The following is a 17,728-nucleotide window of genomic DNA, read 5'->3' as shown; positions in this document are numbered from 1 at the left end:
ACTCTTGCATAAAAAAATCTCTCATGTTTAATGAACCTGATCTGAGCAAAATGTCCACAGGTGTACACTGTGGTCGGTATTTTAAAGAAATGGCTTGGCCAAAAAGCTCATTTGTAATTTTCCCCTTGATCACAATATAGTCCATGAGCCAAGCTATGATTTTCATCCATTTCTATACTGTATATACTGAAATTTCACATTCTTTTACTTGGAACAAAAGTGGAACCATTTTTTAAATGCTTCCATACAGAATCATCTACATAAGGTTTTCCACCAATACAAAGAACCCTTTAAACAAGGTGAAGAACCATCATTAAAGCACCCAAAGGGTTCTTTAAGTGGTCAGGGTTCTATATAGAATGCTCTCTGTATTTTGGTATGGAGAGTATCTGAAACCACATCAGTAAGTCTGAGATGACGTAGTGTGAGGGCGCCTTCACATTTACCTCATTCAGCGCTGACCTATCGAACCATTTCTCTAGTTTGGTCTGTTTTGACAAGTGTGAACAGTCCACCCGTACTCATGCGCGCTCCAAACAAGAGGACCATGGTCCGCCAAAACCCACAGCTCTGTGGTTCAGTTCGCTGCTGTAGGGAACGCATTATAATGGCGGTCCGCACCAAACAAGGAAATTCAACATGAGAACAGGCTTTTCTCAGTGCAGGTCTGAACTGGGCTATCCGTATAATCTACCTATTTTGAGATCGGACTGTATAAAGGCCCGTACACTGCATAATACTCGATCATGAAGAACTAGGCACCAAGTAGGGATTCGTTTTGTTCCTCTGAGACGTTAAGCATCCATTTTTATTCAGCGTAATAGGCAGACAGTACATCAGAGGGACATACTGTATCTGAGCGATAGATCTGGTCGGTAGGCGGGCAGTGGCTGGTGTGGCACAACAGATAACACCACCACCGGCCAGTGAGCTACCACACCATGTGGGAGACTGGGGTACAAATCCTGGGTGACTATGCTGCGCTACACCAACAACTGTCAGGTATGATGTTTTAGCATTATTATTAGCTTCCTAGCTCAAGAGCTCATCTGGGTTGATTGACTACATTTAGCATTTACAGTAAAAGGGATATTGTAATCACTTTAATATTACTTCTAAGCTGTCGACTGTTTTAAAGCAGTATTATGCAACAACAGGTATTTTTCACTCCTGGGCTCCACCTATAGGTGTGGAGTGTAATTTACTGATACACCAGTGAAATAAATACAAATCTCGCTAAGAGTACAGAGCCGCCATCAGGAGTAAACGAAGGTGAACAAAGAACTGACAAAGCTGGGGTAGCATTACGCAGTTCTTACAGGGGGTCTCATTCATGTTCCACTAGTTACATAGTTAGTGCAATGACGGAAATGCCATTTTTCCTGTTAGCATCAGGAAGTCAGTGGAGCATCAAAATGATTTTGAAGGTTATCATAAGGTAAATATTTCAACAAAATGTTTCTTTATTGTATGTAAAGTGGGTTGGTTCACTGGTTCACACAGGGAGCATCTGATTAGGGCTGACAATGATCAGAACTGCACAGGTGTCTGCATTTGATCAATCTTACAAACTGATACTGGATGAAAATTATTAGAAACTTTTTAACTTATTTGACTGCTTCTATAACACTTTCAATACCCTTTTTTCCAAATGTTTGTAGACTGCCCTTTAAGTTGCACCCATTGCTGAAACAGATACAATAGAGAAGTATTGCCACTACAATAGGACTCTACTACAACACAAACATACTGAAACAATGCCAGGCGTGGGCTAAAAGGGTATAAAGCCCTCCAGCACTGAGCTGTGGAGAAGTGCTTCCACCCAGTACTTTTGGGATATGTTGGGCAGTTGGGGATGAGGTGGGGTGGGGTGATGATCATGCAACATCCTTACCCCTGGAACGCTCCTGTACGCACTGAATGCAATCAAATTGGACAGTTTCTTGGACAGTAGAGACTGTTACTCCAACAAAAACAGGATAATTTATTTATTTAGTTTTTAGTTAGTTTATTTCATTGATTTTGAAAGAAACACTGAATGAGCAGGTGTCCCAATACTTGTCTGTATAGTGTACAGCAGCAATGCAAATCTACACAGATCCCAAACTCTACACTTCTACATCTGCACTGTTATCAGCCCACAATTCCCATATCGGGATAGAGAGCTATACAGCCCAGCAATCAACGGCTAATTAACAAACTGAATCACAGTGAAGAACATTAAGTTGTGATAGAGAACCACAGCGAACTGCTTTGTGCATTTTACCGGCCCTTCAATTAGATCCCAGGAGATCCTCATGCCACTTTGTCTGACCCGTTTGCAAGTACTTGGACACAGACACTCTGGGGGGGGGGGAATGAAGTGATCAGCGCGCATGGATAATCAATTAGTGAGCACTCTGGCTGTGTTACAGCTTTCTTCCCCTGAGCAGGCCAGTTTGCTCGTAGCGCTGCTCTCTGATCAAACTCAATTAATCAGCATGGCCACACTCTTCAGTCGCTTCAGGGGATTTCTTTTCTCCCCCCTCCCAACTCTTTGGACAAATTCGCTCATATTTTTTGAAGAATGCACAAGATAAACACACTTGCTCATCCTGAGGGAATGCGCTCTTAATCAGGAGAAGGGCTTTCATTCGGCCGGTGCCTATTTGTAATCATGCGATTAGACCGGGGGGGGGGTTAGACGTCCTTGTCTTGTGACCATGGAAACGCTCTGTTGTATTGAGTGAAACATAAATATAAATCAAGCTTATTAATGTGACTGAAGCAGAATGGCACTTCGTGTCAAAGCTGACAACACACAGATGAAATTATGGGGTGTAATTATGATATGATACAGAAACTAGAGGGTGTGATGATTAATAAAAGATTAATGAAAATAAATAGGATGTTTCAGGAGAGTAAAGGATTAAAAAAAGTAATTAATTTGAAGCGTCAAAGTGATGCAAGTGATGCAAAGTGAAGCCTCTTTTGGACGAAGGCTTTAAAGCCCGGCAGCACTCGGCGCATTACAATCACGTGTTATCACCTTCAACATTTTTCAGCTGGCTTCTCCAGAGCAGTGCTGAGGGTCTCTAGGGTGTGTCTGGACATGCACGTGTGTGTATGGTACAAAGGCAGTCTGGTAAAGCAGGCAGTTAATATTGTCGCGGCCACACAAAAACCTTGTATCTCCATTTTAGCTGGGTTTTTTTGTACTTTTTGACATATTTGGAATCTGGTAGATGTTCTTGACGTTGTGTCCATTGTGATTTCATGATGAACAGGCTGTTAGAAACGCTCTGAATGACTTGGAATAAAATATTTCTACATTGAATTCCATCAAAAGTGGTTTAATTCTCTTGGAAAATTACAATTTTACTTTTTTATACAACCATTTTACCTTGAAACGGACATATTTAGTGCCGAGAGCAATTAAAAATAAATAAATAAATAAATAAATAAATAAATAAAAAACACCCCAACATCAACTAATATACTGTAGACATAGCTTTACATTTGCAGCAGAGCTGTGAAGAGGGGTAGTGAAAAGCGTGAACGCCTCCTCCCAAATGCACTGAAGCACTGCCCTGAACTGCTCTCGCCCTATTTCATATTTCATAAAAGGCTCAACCTCAAAAGACACGAAAAAAAAGCCACTAAAAATATCAACAGGAAAAGTGCCTCGGAAACCCCAGAAAGAAAACACTCATTCAAACAAATTGCACGGTAGGGCTAGACGGACTTGTTTTCCTGAGCATTTCTTCCATGAGGAGAGAATTTTGTCTGCTGCATCAAAATGAACCACACGCTACCAGCCTCTCCGCTGGACATCTGGCGCTGTTAAAGAGTCTGAGAGGGGAGGATGACGCTGTAATTAGCATGCTTCAAATTAGCCAACACATTGATGTTTAATCAATTAGAAAGGCTTAGCGGCACGTCTCTACTGCGGCGACTGTAAAGAGGTGCTAATGATGGTGTCCCTGTGGGCCTGTTAACACCGACACTGGAGGGGGTTTCCCTAATCAGACAACGTGCCAGTGAAAGGGGTTCCACAACAAGGACGCGCCACAAACCAGCTGATCCCCCACCACCTAAAAAACAGAAGCCCCGAGCTCTGAGGGAGTGAAAGAGACTATGCTGGAATGACATTTACTGTATAAATGCAAAAACTGAAGTACGGTCTGTTCACTGAAAAATAAAGGTGCTATGTGAGAGAGCGTAGAACCCTTATAATGTAAAGAATCATTATTGAATAAGTGAAGCGTTTCAGACTTTTAAAAGGTTCTTCACACAGATGTCTGAATTACAAACATGGTGCTTCTATGGAATTGTTTAAAGAAAAAAGTGAAGCACCTTTAAGAGTGTAGAATTTTGCTCTACTTTTTCAATATAATTACATCATGATGGACATTTACGCTTGAAACACGGGAAGGAGGATAGTCCTTTCTACAAAACACACATTAGTGCAAATTCAAATGTCAATATTAGTGGCCTTATCTACATATGAATACTGACATACTGATACTGCAATAGCATAACAAAGCAGTTCCATCCTTCTAAAGAGGAGTGAACCTTAATTAATAGCTTGCAAGTTGTACTGTCTGTAAAAAAAAACTTTTTTTCAATGTTCTATTTATTTATGTTTATTTTTTAACATACTTATCAGCCTCAACCCACGTCTTTCCCCATCACAGTCCGTTTAAAGAGGCAGCATTATTGAAACGCTGGTCACTGTGTGCTCTTTTCCTACACGACAGAGGTCACTGTGGTCGGACTCCAACAGAGAGTAGAGTACAGAACAGAACACACATTGGCTAAAATATTGACAGTGAATATCGAGTATTGAGATTAGCAAAAGTATATGAAATATGTTTGTAAGACAAATATATACATAAATATAAATGCAGTGCAGACCATGAGTTAATTTCCAAACTCTGTTTACTATTTCTTTAGAAATACAGTACAACTGTTAATGTTAAAAGAAATAAAATAAAGATAAACAGAGTTGCGTGTTGGCTTAATTATTTCTGAAGCTCTCCTTAATAACGGCTAAAATCTATAGTTATTATGTAGTACCCAGTTCAGCTAATCAGATCTTTATTAAAGTAAATCAGGTGAGCTGCTGACTGAGCTGAACAAATCTATTCAGTGTCTAGCAACCAAACCAGTGTTCTTCTAGCTGTGCTCCACTAGCTGCCCTCTTCTAGCTGTCAAATCTATTTGACCTAAATCAATAACCTGACTAACCAACACCACATTTTGTTTAAAACTGTTTAGAGTTTTATTTGTATTATTCTAATGTAAGAGTTAAAGCATTTTACAGAATTACTGGTTTGCATGACGAAAACAGTGGATTTACTCACATACACTACTACTCAGCTAGTTTATTCAAATGAATAAATATTCATAGAAATAATTAATAAATTATATCACTGGCAATAGCTGTGGCGTCTGGGTATTAATGGCAACTGAAAAAGACAGTGAAATTGCATTAAAGGCTCAGTGAGTGAAAATGATGAACCAAGTTACTGGTCTTAACAAGCTTTTGCTTAGATCTGCATAAATCTTCCCCTGATAGCAACTTGATGCAAGCGTTCTGAAACTCCTTTTTAAATGAGTAAGAAAAACATCTTTCTATACCAGGAAAAGTCAAGATGCCACACTGCTCACTACGTTCTGGAAAACCTTGGGGAGTGATTAAGTTCAGGAGATTGAGAACTTGTGGAGCTCTGTTGGCAAGAAAACGTATATAGGACTGCAATGATGAAAATAAGGGAAGTTATTTAGAATAAGAGAACCTACGAAATACAGATGGACACACTTTTGTTTTCGCATTAATGACCATTACTAACGAAGACAGCATTTGAGGATGTATAAAGACATGAGCGTAAATAAGAACCTGCAGAAGGAGGAAAAGTAGACATGGTAAGACCGTCTCTCTGGAATGCTCAACAGAGCAGAATATACAGTGTCTATGTGTGTGTGTGTATCTTTTAGTGAAAGCCCCTGCTGATGAGGCGTCCCTCAGTGTGTGAGCTGGTGGAGATGAGCCTGCGTTCCTCAAACAGTCCCGTCTCTCTTCAGCACAGCAAGGTGCACAGAGCGCGCTCTATTCCCCCTGCAGCAAACACACACATGCACTCTGTCTGGAAGCAATCGGGTTCCCATCAGAAGGCTGTTTGTTGTAACGGAGTGGCCGGGGCAGGGGTCAAATGTCACACTTAAACCCAAACAAACCTCATGGAAATAATAAAATAACAACAGCGATAGGTTACCGTTCTTGGAAATTCGATTGTGTGTCAGAGAGAAGGGCCGGCTGAGGCTAAGTGGAGGGAATAAATGACTAACTTGTCAGAAATCACTCAAACATCATGCTGTAAATGATCTCCAAACGGAGCGCAGGGAACCCAAGCACAGCTCTGACGTCCAAGGTCCAGTCAAAGCTTCCAAACTGTGGTCATTTTCAGCAGTATAAAGTTTGGACATTATAGTAGGGAGGGTGGCAGATTTAATAATGTCCCTAATTTTTACAACCATACTTCCACTCTGGACTTTGAAAGATGTAGAGACATAATAATAGAGCTGGTCTACTCAGTCCCATAACTCAAAAAGTGCTGATCATCATCTGAGAAGCTGATGGACCCATGCTTCCACCTAGTGGACAATTCTATTCCTATACAAACTAGGTAGACCTTTAGGTGGTGCTAATTTGACATAGTAGGCAAGTCAAGGCCACAGTCCTTTTAGACATTAATGACATCTGCAGAAAAATCTGCACATACAATCTGACCAAATCCTAACACCATGTCCGTTCCAGCCATCTTCGGTTTTGCAGCATCATGTCAGAATATTATGACCATATATGCACACATACTGAGGCATGAGGTGATGAAATGTGGTCATTACAGAGGTTAACTGCTCCACTGTGGAGCGTTGACTGCTCTGTAACACTTGCCGAAGTCGCACAGAGCCTGTCCTATTTACATTTAGCTTGGTTTGTTACTCATTGTTAAAGTGACTGATATCACCATGGCCAGATCCAAAGAGCTCTCTGAGGCCAGAAAGAAGGCGGTAGATGCAGATGAGTCTGGGAAAGGAATTTAAAATGATCTCAGAACAATTCGAAATCAGACGTCCCAAGTGAAACAAATGACAGCATGGCCAAGCCCAAGAGTAGACCGTAAGATGTGTAGAGATGCGTAGTCTCCAACAATCCTAAAATGTCATCACGGGACCTAAAAGTAGCTCTTACCGCAATTGAATGCAAAAGTTCAGCATCTACAATCAGAAGAAAAACGCACAAGTATGATAATCATTGGATGCGTGCAAAAAGGACACATCCCTTTGCTGTTAATAAATAAATAAATAAATAAATGAAAAGGGAGGGAAAAAGAACACATCAGGGCAGGAATGTGCTTTGTGAAAGGGTGATGTCCCACAATTGTTGGAGACTTTACACATTCTGTGGTCTACTCTTGGGTTGAGTGGACCAGTAAACTGGCTAAAGCAGTCTGGCAGTTGTTTCATTTGGACAGTGGACACTGGAATGTCTAATTTATAATTTCTCTGATAACTTTTTAATTTCCTTTCCAGACTCATCTGCCTCTCCAACCTTCTTTCTGAAAGCCTCAGAGATCTCTTTGGATCTGGCCATGGTGATCCCACTCACTTTAATCAGCAATCAAGTGCAAACCAGACGAAAAGTGTGAGGTTTAAAGAAGACACGCTCCTTCAAAATCATCTCTAAGGATGTTCTGATCATCTGCAGCTGATGTCCTGCACCTGATTCCAAGTAGTGATTAACTGGGGGGTGTCCAACTTTTTCCTCACAAGAAAATTGAAGTTCTTTTAATTATATTTTACGAATGATTTAAAAAGACATTTTCAGTTTTATGCGTTTAGTTAAATTACCTCCATCTTCCAATATTGTTCAAATGACAATCATGTAAATGTTTAAATATGTTCACAAAGACACAGGTTTTCATGGGGTGTCCTAATAGCTTCACATGGCTGTATATTTATTAAAACTTTATGGCCTCTGGGCCATAATTGGCATGTAAAAAATGTTTAAGATGGAACTGCAGAAAGAGAGAGAGAAACCAGTACAGACAGGTTTCACATGTGGCAAAGATTTACGTGTTTTATGTAAATGCATGTCAACCACATGCAATGAGCTTTTCAGACCCTGAGGGGCGATCAAAAACATGCTGCCTTGAATGGGAGAGGGAAAAAAGAAGGGGTGCCTAAGGATATTTCTGATCAACTGATGAAACAATTGGGCTCTGCCTGGCTTTAAACGCAGTGTGGCCTCATGGGAAAATTAATCACTTAAAGGCACTTTTGTCGTAGACGTTACAGAGTGACCGTAGTGTGAAAAGGTCAGTCTAGACCACTCCATAGTATTCAAAGCACCTGCAAAACTTAAGTTTAGTTTAAAAACTGTTTGTTTATGTGCCATTTACTCTCAATAAAGCAGGACTTTCAGTGTGCATCGTTTGCTGGGTTTGTCAGACTGTTTTGAACGAAATAGGTAAAATTCACAAGATCAGAGCTTGCTTAAATTCTTAAAAATATATAAAGAAAAAACAAGCAAATAAATGAGGCAAGATTGCTTAGAAGGAGCATGAAAAGATGAAAAGCAAGGAGAAAGCCACTACTCTCCAAAATGCTGCGGCCTGTCTGAAGTTCTTTTAAGAGCACATGGATATACCTAAAGCCTACTAGAATAATTTACTATGGACAGATGAACGCATGAATATATAAAAATGGAACAGCAAACGCTGCATTCCTACTTAAGACCCTCATCCCAACTGTTAAGCATGGGGGTGGTAGTATCATGCTTTGGGGCTGCTTTGCTGCCTAAGGACCAGGGAGGCTTACCACTATTGATAGTCCTATGAGCTCTGGATTGCACTAGCAAATTCTACAGGTGATTGTCAGGGTATCTGTTCTGAAGTTTAACTGTTATTTATTTTCTTCCATTTTATTAACTTAAATTCTATGGATTCTAACTGGATGTCATTTGGAGCTCATTATCCTGGCAAATATGTGGTTTTATGAAAACAACAAGTCCTGTGTATCAGTTGCAATCACACGCCTTGGTGGACTTTGAGGTATGTTTGGGATATCAAGGTCCAATAATAGCCAAGCTTCAGCCTTCTCACAGAAGACATGATGTTTTCTCCTGGGATTTCTGAAACTTAATTCAATTCATCTTGCCCTGCACACATTTTAGGTTTGCAGAGCCAGAGAATGCAAGTCACCAGAGCAACACTGAGCCTCCGCCATTCTTCACAGTAGGCAGGGTGTTCCTTTCAGTGTATGCTTTATTCTTCCCCCTTCAGACATACTTGTGATTCAAACATAATGGAAAAATTGCAGCTTTGTTTCATCGCTCCACAGAACAGAATCCCAAAACTTCTGTGGAGCGATGAAACAAAGACGCAATTTTTCCATTATGATGGGGTTGAATAATTTATAATTGCAACTGTATGTGATAATAAAGTTTGTCAGTGAAGAGCAGCACTAATGCAAAGTTACTAATGCTTTTGTTGAACTGAATGGGGGAACGAGAGAGGAACACTACTAAATGTTTACTTGTATACGTTTTAGCTTTTTTCAGGCAGGGCGGATGTTATACATGCATGGGTTTTGTCAGTGTTACTCACCGGCTGGGTGGAGAGCAGGTACACAGGGCTGGGTGGAGGCACCTGACTCAGCTCACAGCTCAGCCCCAAAGAGGTGAGGATCTCAGTCAGAACCTCATATCGCCTTGCATTACTCATTTTCAGCTCAGAGAAACCAGCAGAGTTCTGCACCTGCTCAGTGTCTGGAGCGGTTTCCAAACGCACCTGCGGGCAGGAGAGAGAAATAATATTAGAAAAAGAAATATTAAAATCTGCCAAAAGTACATTTTCATTCTCATTAATAAATATCATTGTGATCAAAAATTGTATCTCCATTTTTCACTTATTGACAAAGAAAATCTGACAATATCGACAATATCTAGGGCCAATGCAGTTTAACCTACCCAAATGTAAAGCTTTTGTTATTTTTCTTGTTTATAGTATAAGAGTAATACAGATCACAGTTAGTTTGCATACACTTAACATTAAAATAAACATAAAGCTCATTAGCTGCTTCACAGTGTCAATAATGCTAAATATTTCTTATTACAGTCTTTGTTAAAAATCTGATCGGTCATGAATAAAAAAAAAATAAAAAAAAAATACAGATTTTAATGTTCATCCAGCCTCAAAAAATCAGATCCGTCATGAGTCAAACATCAGATTTGTGTTCACACACCCTTAAAAAAATCTGATCTATAACAAGTTCTCGTTCCATATTTGTTCCCATTTGCTCTACCTGACACAGGACGGCTTCCCCACTGTCCTCCCCCTGTGTCACTCTGACGATGACCATGTCCTTTTCCTCCCCTTCTTTCTCCTCAGCGCTCAGCTCTCCCCACAGCTCCACCTGTGCGCTGCTGCTGCCCTCTTGAGGCTCACGCTTGTACACACTGCCACTGGCCAGCACACTCAGCTGCACCTCCGAGCTGTCCGCCTTGGTGAAGCTCAGCTTGCAGATGCGGTCTCTCCGTGCCTCTCTGGGCTTCAGTCGGAGTCCGGCAGGACACAGTGTGCTGGACAGACCCAGGACCTTACCACCCTGGCTCAGGTAGTCTAGGAATCGCAGCTGCAGCTGGGGCGTGAGCGGCTGCTCAGTGGCCAGCACCAGCAGCAGAGCGCTCTCCAGCCAGGGTTCGCCCAGCGCCTGCTGTGGCCGCAGAGGGTAGATGGTATAGCTGTCCGCGTCAATGCACTCAGCCAGCAGGGAGCGTACGCGCTCATAGCGTTCTTCACAACCGCCTGTGAACACCAGCACGTTGGGGGGCTTTCCGCTGACGTTCATTCGCCGGCTCTGGCCTGAGAAATAGGGCTGCAGGATAAGAACAAATTGTCAAGTTGTAGTTATACTATTACATAATATCAGCTCTTAATAGAGAATATAACATGCACTATATGTCCAAATGTTTGTGGACACCTTTTCTTAGGAATGCATTCAGCTACATTGAGAGTCCCACAGGGTTCTATTGTAGGGCCTATGAAACTGATGTTAATTATGACAGTAATGCAGTAATGAGACTAACTAAATATGGGCTTAAATATAGGGTCTAAGGGGTTAATATTTTACTTTCTAGTGTATTGAGATTACATTTTTCCCATATTTCCCATGGCCTCTTTGGAAACTGACTTCATTCATAAAAACACAGACAGCTTGACCAGTGGGTCTGAGATTGGTCAAATTGTTCACAGCCATCAAAGATACATCCACTGATTTGGTACAGGTCTCATATGCATATTCCAGCCTTATGAAAGGCCTATATTGTGATAACCCTTAACAAACAATAAACAGTGCAGGCCTACCGAGAAGCTGTCACCCACCTCCTCCTCATCATCCGCTCCTGAGCACTCGTAGTCATCGGGCAGGTCGGGGATGTTCTCCACTGAGGCGTATTTCACAGACAGGATGGTGCTGTTCTCCAGCTCCAGGCACTCGTGGCAGCTGGAGAGGTGCAAGTGATGGCCCTCCATGTGGTGGTGCTCTGCTGCGTGCTCTGATTCGGACACCTGCTGGTCACGCAAAGCCCTGCGTTCGCTGCCTGCGCTGGATGCGTCCGAGTCGCGGCGTGCTGCTGACAGACGCAGGCTGCTCTTCCTCTGGACCTGCAGCACATCCACAACCTCCTGCTCGCAAGGAGAGGCGGCGGACAGAACGACACCTTTTGGCACGTAGTGAAGTGTCTTCCCTGTGTCCGACTGCTGCTTTTCAAAGAGTTCTTTCAGTGCAGATTCCCTGATCAACACCGCTATACAGAGAAAAAGGGTTCAATAGTAAATTATACAAAATCAAAGAAATGATCAAATTCAAAATTGCAATCACCGTTGGCCTGATAATCAATTCTGTACAGTGTGTCTAAATGTTTGAGGACACACCTTCTAATAAACACACTCAGCTACTTTTAGTTGCAGCTACTGCTGACACAGGTGTGCAAATGCTCTTACGGTACAGAAGCACTCCAATAGATGCCAATAGAATAGGACTCTCTGGAGCAGATAAACATTAACCAATTGGCACAATGCCTAATGCTGGACATGGTAGCTAGAGGGGTAAAAAGCCCCCAGCATTGAACTGCAGTCAACAGCAGTGAAACTGTGTTCTCTGGAATCCAACATCCTGACCTCACTAATTGTAATCAAATCCTCACAGCAATGCTCCAAAATCTAGTAGAAAGCCTTCCATGGACAGTAGAGACAGTTACTCCAACAAAATGCCCTTGATTATGGAAAAAAACAAAACAATGAAAGCACAGGTGTCCCAATACTTTTGTCCATACAGCTTTTGAGTTAAACCACTAAAAATAAAAACCTACAAGATAAGAAGAAAACTACATCTTCAATACTAATAAAACTTATTTTCAACAAGACAAAACTGAGCTGACTGAACACAGCTTACATAAAATGAACTTACTAAAATTATTGCAGTCTGCCTATGAAATTCAATGTCCTTGACAGCACCAGACTTTTGCACTGGTTTTGTGTTTTTTTTTTAAGCCATTTCGAAACTTGTGGCTACAAATAGCATTGGAATGCTTGCGTAACTTTTTCCCCTCCTCATTTATCTCCTCCAATATAAATGTTGATTTTCTGCCTGGTAAATATTTCAACATAGATGCAACTGAAACTACAGGTGAGACAAAAACAGGAGAGCTGCTTTCAGAAGCTCGTCCAGAAGCAGGGTGCCAAATGTACCAGTTGGGCAATATTTTGTCTTTCAACCAAATGAACACAAAGAACCACTTAATGTTATCAGTGTTAAATGCTGTCTGTGCACAATAGTGTATATTTGTAAGGGAGATGTGTAGACCTTGTAAAGACAATTTACCCATTTTTACCAACTTAAAGGTTCTTCACCCAAACAGATCTCTTTCACAAACATGGCTCTTCATGGAATCGTGTGGTTCTTTCATGGCAGGGGAGGGCAGTTTGCTGATTTCCCTGCTCTAACAGGCCTACTAACCCACAGCTAAGTTGAATCAGGTGTGCTTGAGCAGGAAAAGCACAAATCTGGGGGGCAAGGGCCCGAATTGCCACACCCCTGTTGTATGGCATCAGTCAATAAGCCAACAGTTTTCATATTAAATTATTAAGTAACATTAGAACATCTCACAGTTGTTAGTTACATGGCTATTTTAAAACTTAAAAGGGACAATGTGAGCTATAGGATACGACTCTAACACATTGTCATGTCATATTCCTTTACAGAATTAACTGAATATTGTCTATCTGGATAATTCAGCAGACAATACCTGTACATGATTTACATGATTAATTCCAAAAAAATCTAAATAAATGGTACATAATGCTGGGTAGTATTAAAAAACATCAAGTCCTTTAGTTCATGAACCCATACTTACACATATAAACAGAGACATGTATACTATGGTGGTCATCTACACCAGAGGTTCCCAACATCTGCATTATATCAGTCTCATATCTGTGCATTTATTTGTGTTTTCCCAGCCTGCACACCTAACTAAAATCATGAAAGCAACATTACGTAGTATTTTTGTCATTATGGAACAGCATCAAAATCTTATGAATACACCACTGTCCTGTAATAGGGAAAATAGTGCTCATGAGAACTGCATAGTGTTGCATATTTGGAATATCCTGCAATATTACTCTACTGCTTCAGCCAACATGACTCTTTCAATGACTGATTCCACATGATTCTTTCGATGATCTCTCAGGTTCTCCAGAAATGCATCCTTTAGGGCTGGTTAAAAGCCCAAATTCCACTTCCCGACAATAGGGGGAGCCCAGGAGCAGGAAATATCAATTCTCACAAATAATTTAACTAATTAACAAGCTCCTCATGTGCCGAGTTAGGGTGTGTCAGAGTCAGAAAAACACAAAAGCATGCACAGTATCCATCATCTACATTAAGTCAGAATTGATTGGAGAAATAAAGCATGAAGCATTAAACTAACAAACTATTCTTTCCGGTATGAGGCCATTTTCCATCTGCAGACGACCTTCCAGAAAAGCCACTGCCAGAGTGCTGAAGTTGTCCAAGCTGGCCTCAGCCACTGCCTTGTAGGGCTGTCCGGGACTGCAGGCCAGAGGAAGACAATAGTCTGACCACTTCAGAACCTATGCAGAACAACATCACACAGACAGAGTTCAGAGAAACGTGGGGCCACGACCATGTACGATGCATGAATGAGCCGATGCTTATAAACAGAACACAATGGAGTGCAAAGGAATGATAATATAAAGGAATTCAGGTTATCTCAGGTAACTGTAGGTTAATATAATGGAGGCAAAGGTCTATAGTTAGACACACAGAGAGAGTCTGACAGTCAGTATTGTGCAATTACACCGCATTCCAGATTATTATGCAAACAATATTTTTCTAGGATTTTCCTAAATGGGCGATGCAAATGACAGTCAATATAATTTTCAAGTCATCAACACTTAGGGTATAAATTGAATTTTACTGAACAAACCTTGTAATGATAACAAAATGCACTGTTCCAAATTATTATGCATTTTATAGGTTGTAAAGAATTGAAAATGTTTTTTTGAATTTGTTGGATTTGTTGAATTTGCAGCATTAAGGGGTCACACTTAATCCAAAGCTATTTTTAATCAAAAACATCTTAACAGGCCAAGTTACATGCTAACATAGGACCCCTTCTTTGATATCACCTTCACACTTCTTGCATCTATTGAACTTGAGTTTTTTTTGGAGAGTTTCTGCTTGAATTGCTTTGCAGAGCGTCCAAATAGCCTCCCAGAGCTGCTGTTTTGACACAACACCATTTATGCATTTAACTGAAAAACAGAAAAAAAACAAAATGTATCTTTCTGACACTTAAATCCAATGTGCATAATAATTTTGGAATGCGGTGAATGTGTGATTTTAAGTAGAGCAGCAGTGTGTTCATATTGCATACTTTCGGATTTAATCTTTGAGGCGACTGATCCGCTTTATGTCCTGCTGTAGCTTCTATAATAAAGGCGATATTCTCAACTCTCGGACCACTAATCAGAGAGGACCCCAAGAGCAATGTCCACTTGCTGAGGTCATCACATGCCTGGGTAGAACGACAAAACAGGCATGCAGTTACTGAGAGGCACAACACACAGGTAATTACGTTAGAGCACTGTGAGCACCAGTGACACACGGGTTGTTAATGCATTTAGTCTCCCATGCATTTATTCACTGTTCGAGAACAAATCTAACGGAGGTGTTCATTCGAGCTCTACGTCCACTCAGGCGGTGTTCACACTGCGGAATGCTGTGCAGAAATTTCACATGGTAGATCGCATGTTGGCCGCTTGTGGGGCAGCGCTCAATGCCATGCCAAGCCTTATCTGTGGCTGTTACTGACTTGTTACTGGCGGTGTTCACACTGCAGTCAGATCTGATTTTCAGCACTGCCTGATTCCGCGCTTCGGTTCGGATCTGCACGCTTAGGTAGTGTGAACAGATTAGACTTCTGAGGTTGCAAGTTCATTTTCTGCCTTATCTAAACTGGCTGCTATGGAAACGGCATAGGTGCAGCCTAGCACCATTGTTCCTGCAGTCTGTGGTATGCAATTTCAAATACTTGCCACGTGACTGAAACCTGATCCGAGTGCTCGGACCAACATCCAGTGACAGGAGATGAACTGCAGTTCAAACTACATAGGAATTCCATTTGGGCTCCGATCATAGTGCAAGACTACGGCCTCAGTTTGTGCAGTGAATCAGATTTGCAACCTCAAACTTGATAAAACGATGAGTAAAAAAAAATACATTAAAAAGTAAAATATAAATATAAAAACAAGTAAAATAAAAAGGTTCACACACACAAAACAGTGTGTAGTGCCACTGGGTTCCTTAACAAATACACTATATGTCCAAAAGTTTGTGGACACCTGTCCTAATGAATGCATTCAGCTACTTTTAAGTTGCACCCATTGTTGACATGTGCAAATGCGCACATGCTTGTCTAGTCGCAGTCCAATAAAACTCTCAATAGACAAGGACTCAATACAATAAACATGATGAATAACAAATAAGTAAAACCTTTGGAGGAATTTATGATTTGATTGTACACAAGTTTAATATGATGACTAAAGGCCATTTTAGGTCTTTTTAATGTGGCTATATCTGGCAGCAGTCATCAGAACAGATCATGCTTCGCAACTGACCCCCATCTTTTAGGCCCATTCATCTAGCAAACACTGCCGTTCTCTATCTTTCCCAACGATTCACAAACCACATGATGTCAACACGAGCCTGGCTCAGAACCAGACTTAACCTGGAGGACATACAGTAAGACAACAAGACAACACTGGACATTCAGATGCGGGCCGCCTGCATGTCACAACCTATAACGCACACTAATCGGCACACAGTACAGCTTAGCATCTGATCCTAACACAGGTAAAGAACGGCAGCACAATAGCATGTCTACAGTCACTATGCTAAGTTTTGGCTGGAGGGATAAAATGCAAATGCCTGGCCCATGCCCAGGTCTGGCCCATAATCTCCAGTGGAATAACGTCCGCGATCTGCAGTGGTGGCTCAGCGGTTAGAGCGCCGGGATATCGATAACAGGGTTGTGGGTTCGATTCCCGGGCTCGGCAAGCTGCCACTGTTGGGTCCTTGAGCAAGGCCCTTTACCCTCTCTGCTCCCCGGGCGCTGGAGTTGGCTGCCCACCGCTCTGGGCGTGTGTGTGTACTCACTGCCCCTAACACATGTGTGTGTGTGAGTGTGTTCACTACCAGATGGGTTAAATGCGGAGGACACATTTCGCTGTACAGTGCACACTGTACAGTGACAAATACGTGCACCTTTACCTTTTACCTTTAATCGGAATCTGGGTGCCAAAGCCAGTTTTGGCCAAAAAAATAGGAACGATGCAAACTATTACATGGCAGATCGCCTGTTGGCCACATGTAACCGAGTGCCTTAACTGGGCCATATGTGGACCAGAATCATCTAAAGTGGCATTTGTGATAAAGGAGCCTTTGACGTACACAGCACTTCTCCAGAAGTGTCCTGTAGCTGTACTTGTTATTTATAAGCACAGAGAACAGGAGCTGATCCAGACTGGTACAAACAGTAGATGAACTGGGTTAGGTTTGCATGTATGAATGCAGACTTGGTGCCAGTTGCACAGGACTGGTCAGTTCTTCTAATTCCAATTTTCCACCTTAAACGGTGCAGCAGGTCCATTCTGGCGCCTGTTCACACCAGAAACGTCCCTACTGCACCACTTAAGCAGGAACAGCAAACTCGAATAATCAGCTTGCGATAAAACCGGATTTGTACAGCATGTGTGAACAACGCTTCAGTGCTGGGAGTGTACATGCACGGGTGTGGGAGTCACCTGCGGCTCGGTTATGTATATGGCCTTGTTGCCCCGGGTGAGGAAGGCTGGGGGGCTGCTGTGCTCGCGCAGGGCGCAGAAAGCCACCCCGCTCCGGCTCGCACTCAGCCGCCTCAGCGCGCTGCGGATCACCGCCGTGTAGCACTTCTGGAAGCGGACCCACAGGTAGACGTAGCACAGCGTTATGAGCATGATCACCGCATGGGCTACAGCGCTGTCCCGGAGCGCAGCAGCCCGCTCCCACCATCACACACACATACACACACCTTCACACACTCCTTCTCGTTCCCCTACTT

General features: G+C 42.0%; 1 protein-coding gene across 3 annotated transcripts in view; it reads right to left on the bottom strand.

Annotated features, from left to right (window-relative positions):
* The window catches only part of hlcs (holocarboxylase synthetase (biotin-(proprionyl-CoA-carboxylase (ATP-hydrolysing)) ligase)), a 45,923-nt gene extending 28,205 nt beyond the window's left edge, over nucleotides 1-17,718 (bottom strand). The window contains exons 1-6 of one of the 3 annotated variants that reach the window (XM_072659689.1): nucleotides 17,433-17,718; nucleotides 15,005-15,145; nucleotides 14,036-14,198; nucleotides 11,409-11,851; nucleotides 10,348-10,920; nucleotides 9,651-9,833 (exon numbers count right to left, since the gene is read on the bottom strand). In XM_072659689.1, coding sequence (XP_072515790.1) covers nucleotides 9,651-9,833; nucleotides 10,348-10,920; nucleotides 11,409-11,851; nucleotides 14,036-14,198; nucleotides 15,005-15,145; nucleotides 17,433-17,624 — 1,695 coding nt within the window. In that variant the 5' untranslated portion in view covers nucleotides 17,625-17,718. The remainder of the gene's footprint in view (nucleotides 1-9,650; nucleotides 9,834-10,347; nucleotides 10,921-11,408; nucleotides 11,852-14,035; nucleotides 14,199-15,004; nucleotides 15,146-17,432) is intronic. The other 2 variants (XM_072659690.1, XM_072659691.1) reach the window with 2 other exon arrangements.
* Between the last annotated feature and the right edge of the window lie 10 nt (nucleotides 17,719-17,728).

Source organism: Salminus brasiliensis, chromosome 16 (genome assembly GCF_030463535.1).
Source record: "Salminus brasiliensis chromosome 16, fSalBra1.hap2, whole genome shotgun sequence".
Taxonomy (NCBI): domain Eukaryota; kingdom Metazoa; phylum Chordata; class Actinopteri; order Characiformes; family Bryconidae; genus Salminus; species Salminus brasiliensis.
Note: the sequence above shows the minus strand (reverse complement) of the source record. Positions and strands in the feature narration are given on the sequence as shown.